Here is a 3,168-nt window from a genome sequence, read left to right on the forward strand (position 1 = left end):
CAGGCAAAACCCTGGGCCACCAAAGTGGAGAACTTAACCACTTGGCCCCCAGGCCGGCCCTTGTGTTTCTTACTTAACAAAAAGTTGCAAAAATCTCTCCAAAGCAGCTGGCATAGATATGAGTCCTTTTAAATGCTGAATTCTGTTCCATCGTGTTGATTCTATTCCCCTATTGACGTGTGAAGTGGATGCTATGATGTACTGCCCAGATCCCACCTCTAGAATTGAGGCACTCATTCCCCCAGTTGCTAGGAGTGTAGGCTGCTGAGAATCACAGCTGAATCACTCCCCAGGAATTGCTACGGGTACTCAGGGGTACACTACTTCCTCCAGGTAAGACCACATCCAGTGACTAGCCAACATGGAGGTACACAGACCTGGCCTCATCTCTTCAATTCATAACTTTTCTGAATGGCCACCCCAGCTTTCGATATCCCTGTAGGATCAGCTGAGGCCTCTATTGCAACTGCATGTCTCTTCAAATTCTCCCTCTGCTTAATCCTGCCTCCTTCTCTCCTTTACAAGTGTTGCTTATGAGATCTGTTTTGGGAGAAAATTAAAGTATAATACATATTTGGTCCTTGAAGTGGTCCTAAGAAGCAGATTATGTAATGGATTTTGGAGCGCAATTACCTGCCAGCTGGCTAGAAATGAGGACTACATCACTGGTGGTAAATGAAGTACTGATACCCCCTATGGTGTGGTAGTTGTGCAATTGTCAAAACTTTCACTAGTAGTGAGAGATAGGAGACCAAAGGAAGGAAATTTACTGACAGGTGCAACATCTCAGGAGTTTGAGTGGTTAAAAGGAAGTAGCAATTATAAAGATTGCGCAAATAGATGGTTGCTACAAGAGGCTATTGATGAGATGTAAAAAGAAAATTAAAGGCTAAGGATGATTAAATACCAGTTTAACAAAAGCCAAAAAGTCTCATCTAGAGGCCAAAGGCAAAGAAGTCTAAGGATTGCCCTGTAAGCATTACTACTCTTTATCCTGCAGTCTCATTCCTTTTTGTTTTCTATCACAGATAAAGCCAACCCATATATGAACTAAGCTCAGCCTTTTCCCAATTCTTTCAAATTTTCTGGAAAAATTACTCAAATTAGAAATGAGGCAGAGAGTTGATTCCATGACCTTTTAACATCACACCAGAGTGCTGTGAGCCCATCTTTTATCTGACTGTATTAGGGTGTTTAACTTTCCCCAGCGACAGATGAGGGAGCACAGGCTTTCTTCCAGCACTGTAGCTTTAGAGGTTAACATGCAGAGAAATAGTAAGGATTAATGTGTTTTCTTTTTCTGTCCAATAGAGAAAGTTATAATTTTATTGTCCTGTAGGTGATCAACCAGGTTTGTACCTAAACTAACCATCTCAGTTCTACATTCCTTTCTCCACTACTCACACACTCAGACTCTATAAATGTAAATGTTTTTTCTGAAGCACCTGTCATTCTGCTGGTTCCCTGAAAAATGGGTTAAAGAAAACTATGGCAGGTGCTCAGCAACAAATGTGTAGGATTTATGGCTTGTAAAAGTCAGGTGGTGTGCTTCCCAGCAGCTTCTTAGAAATGAGGAAATCTTTGCCAACAGCATGCTGGCTCGCTTCTCTTTACCTCACCTTGGCCAAAATCAGATCAAGGTCCGTTGCTTCATGGAACTGAGTGGTTCAGAAGAGTCAGCATCTGGGATTGAATGATCTACTAGCAGGGTCCCCATCACCGGGACCACCACCGATTATCTTTTCTGTTTTAGATGAAGACTCAACATCAGCCACACAATGGCAGGGGACATACCTGCTGAACAAGACACGGACCCCAGGTACTGGACCAGGGAGGGAGAGGCACCACAGTCATTGAGACTCAATTTCTTTTTTAATAGCGTCTGACATTTATTGAAAATAAGGAAAAGACTTTTGTCCAGGTAGTGTAGAAGAGCCGGGCAGAGTGCAGGGGTGACTGTGTTGAACAAAAGGCACACATCAGAGAGACAGCTGCAAATTCAGGAGAGAACTGGATTCTGGGCAAAACTAACAGGTCCACAGGAGAAAACAAGTGGCTCGATTTAGCTGCCAGGCACTCCTGGGACCTGGCGGCCATCTGGCAGGAGCAGAAGTTGTCTCTGGGAGTAGGGAGGAAATGGGTCCCGCTGACGGTGAAAGGCTGGCGGCCCCTTCACAGGGGGGGCAGTGGGCTGTCTGAATCGTGGTCCAGGGGCCGTGGCCTGCTCAGACACCTCCCGGGTGAGTCCAGATCGCTGGAGGCTGCAGTCTGTCGGTGGGATGCGGTGGATGGTGATGGCGGCGGCAGCGCAGGTCTCTGGGCACATCGATGCAGGCCCGGGAGTCCGGCAAGGGGGCGGGCTGTGAGTGGTCTGTCCAGAGTGTAACCGGAGCCCAGCTTGCAGCTGGAGCACAGGCAGAGCCAAGTGTGCACGGGAGGGGTCGGGCAGGCCAGAGGGGGCGGCGGCGGCGCGCTCCAGAGCGAGGCCCAGCGGCAGCAGCGGGAACCTGGAGCGCTATTCCTGGAACAAAGGCAAGCACTACGCGGGAGGGGACAGGAGCGCGGGGGAGATCGCGGCGACTCGAAGGTAAGGGAGGGGGAGGCGTGGCGGGAGGACGCCTGTCGCGATCTGGGCGGCGGCCACTGGCGCAGCGGACCCTCCCCGAGCACCCGCCCCCAGGCCGAGGGTCTCCTGGCCTAGAAGTCCTCGTCCTCCACCCATCCAAAGACCCGCTTCATCTCGGCCAGGAAGCCCCGGTAATCATTGAGGAGGGGGCTCTTCTTCCTGATGTAGGGGATCACCCACTGCAGGGCCGGCCCCGTGAGGCGGGTGATGAGGAACGTCACCTTCAGGGCATCGCTGGAGAACAGGGTCTCGTCCACTAGCATGTAGGCGCCCGTCTGCACGATAAACTCCGGGAGCCGGTCGGTGTCGCCGTCGAACGTCTCGGGGAAGGGAATCGGGTTCCTCCACCGTCGCGGCTGGGGCCGCAGGGGCAGGGCCAGGAGGGCCTTGATCAGCTGCACTCGGCCGTCCATCGCGCCGCGCTCGCTTGGCTGGGCTCTGCGGGGCTCGGCCGAGGTGGGCAGGGAGGCGTGGCGGGAAGTGCGTGTGCGCGGAGGCGGGCCCAGAGCCAGGGTGGGCGGGGCCATGGGCGGTACCGGCGC

General features: G+C 52.1%; 1 protein-coding gene across 1 annotated transcript; it reads right to left on the reverse strand.

Moving 5' to 3' along the window:
* Nucleotides 1-1,864: 1,864 nt before the first annotated feature.
* Nucleotides 1,865-3,168, reverse strand: LOC100054025 (retrotransposon Gag-like protein 8). Its single transcript, XM_005614518.4, has one exon. It carries the CDS (start codon nucleotides 3,151-3,153, stop codon nucleotides 2,698-2,700), a length of 456 nt encoding a protein of 151 aa, XP_005614575.3. The 5' UTR covers nucleotides 3,154-3,168; the 3' UTR covers nucleotides 1,865-2,697.

The sequence above is a fragment of the Equus caballus genome, chromosome X (genome assembly GCF_041296265.1).
Source record: "Equus caballus isolate H_3958 breed thoroughbred chromosome X, TB-T2T, whole genome shotgun sequence".
NCBI lineage: Eukaryota > Metazoa > Chordata > Mammalia > Perissodactyla > Equidae > Equus > Equus caballus.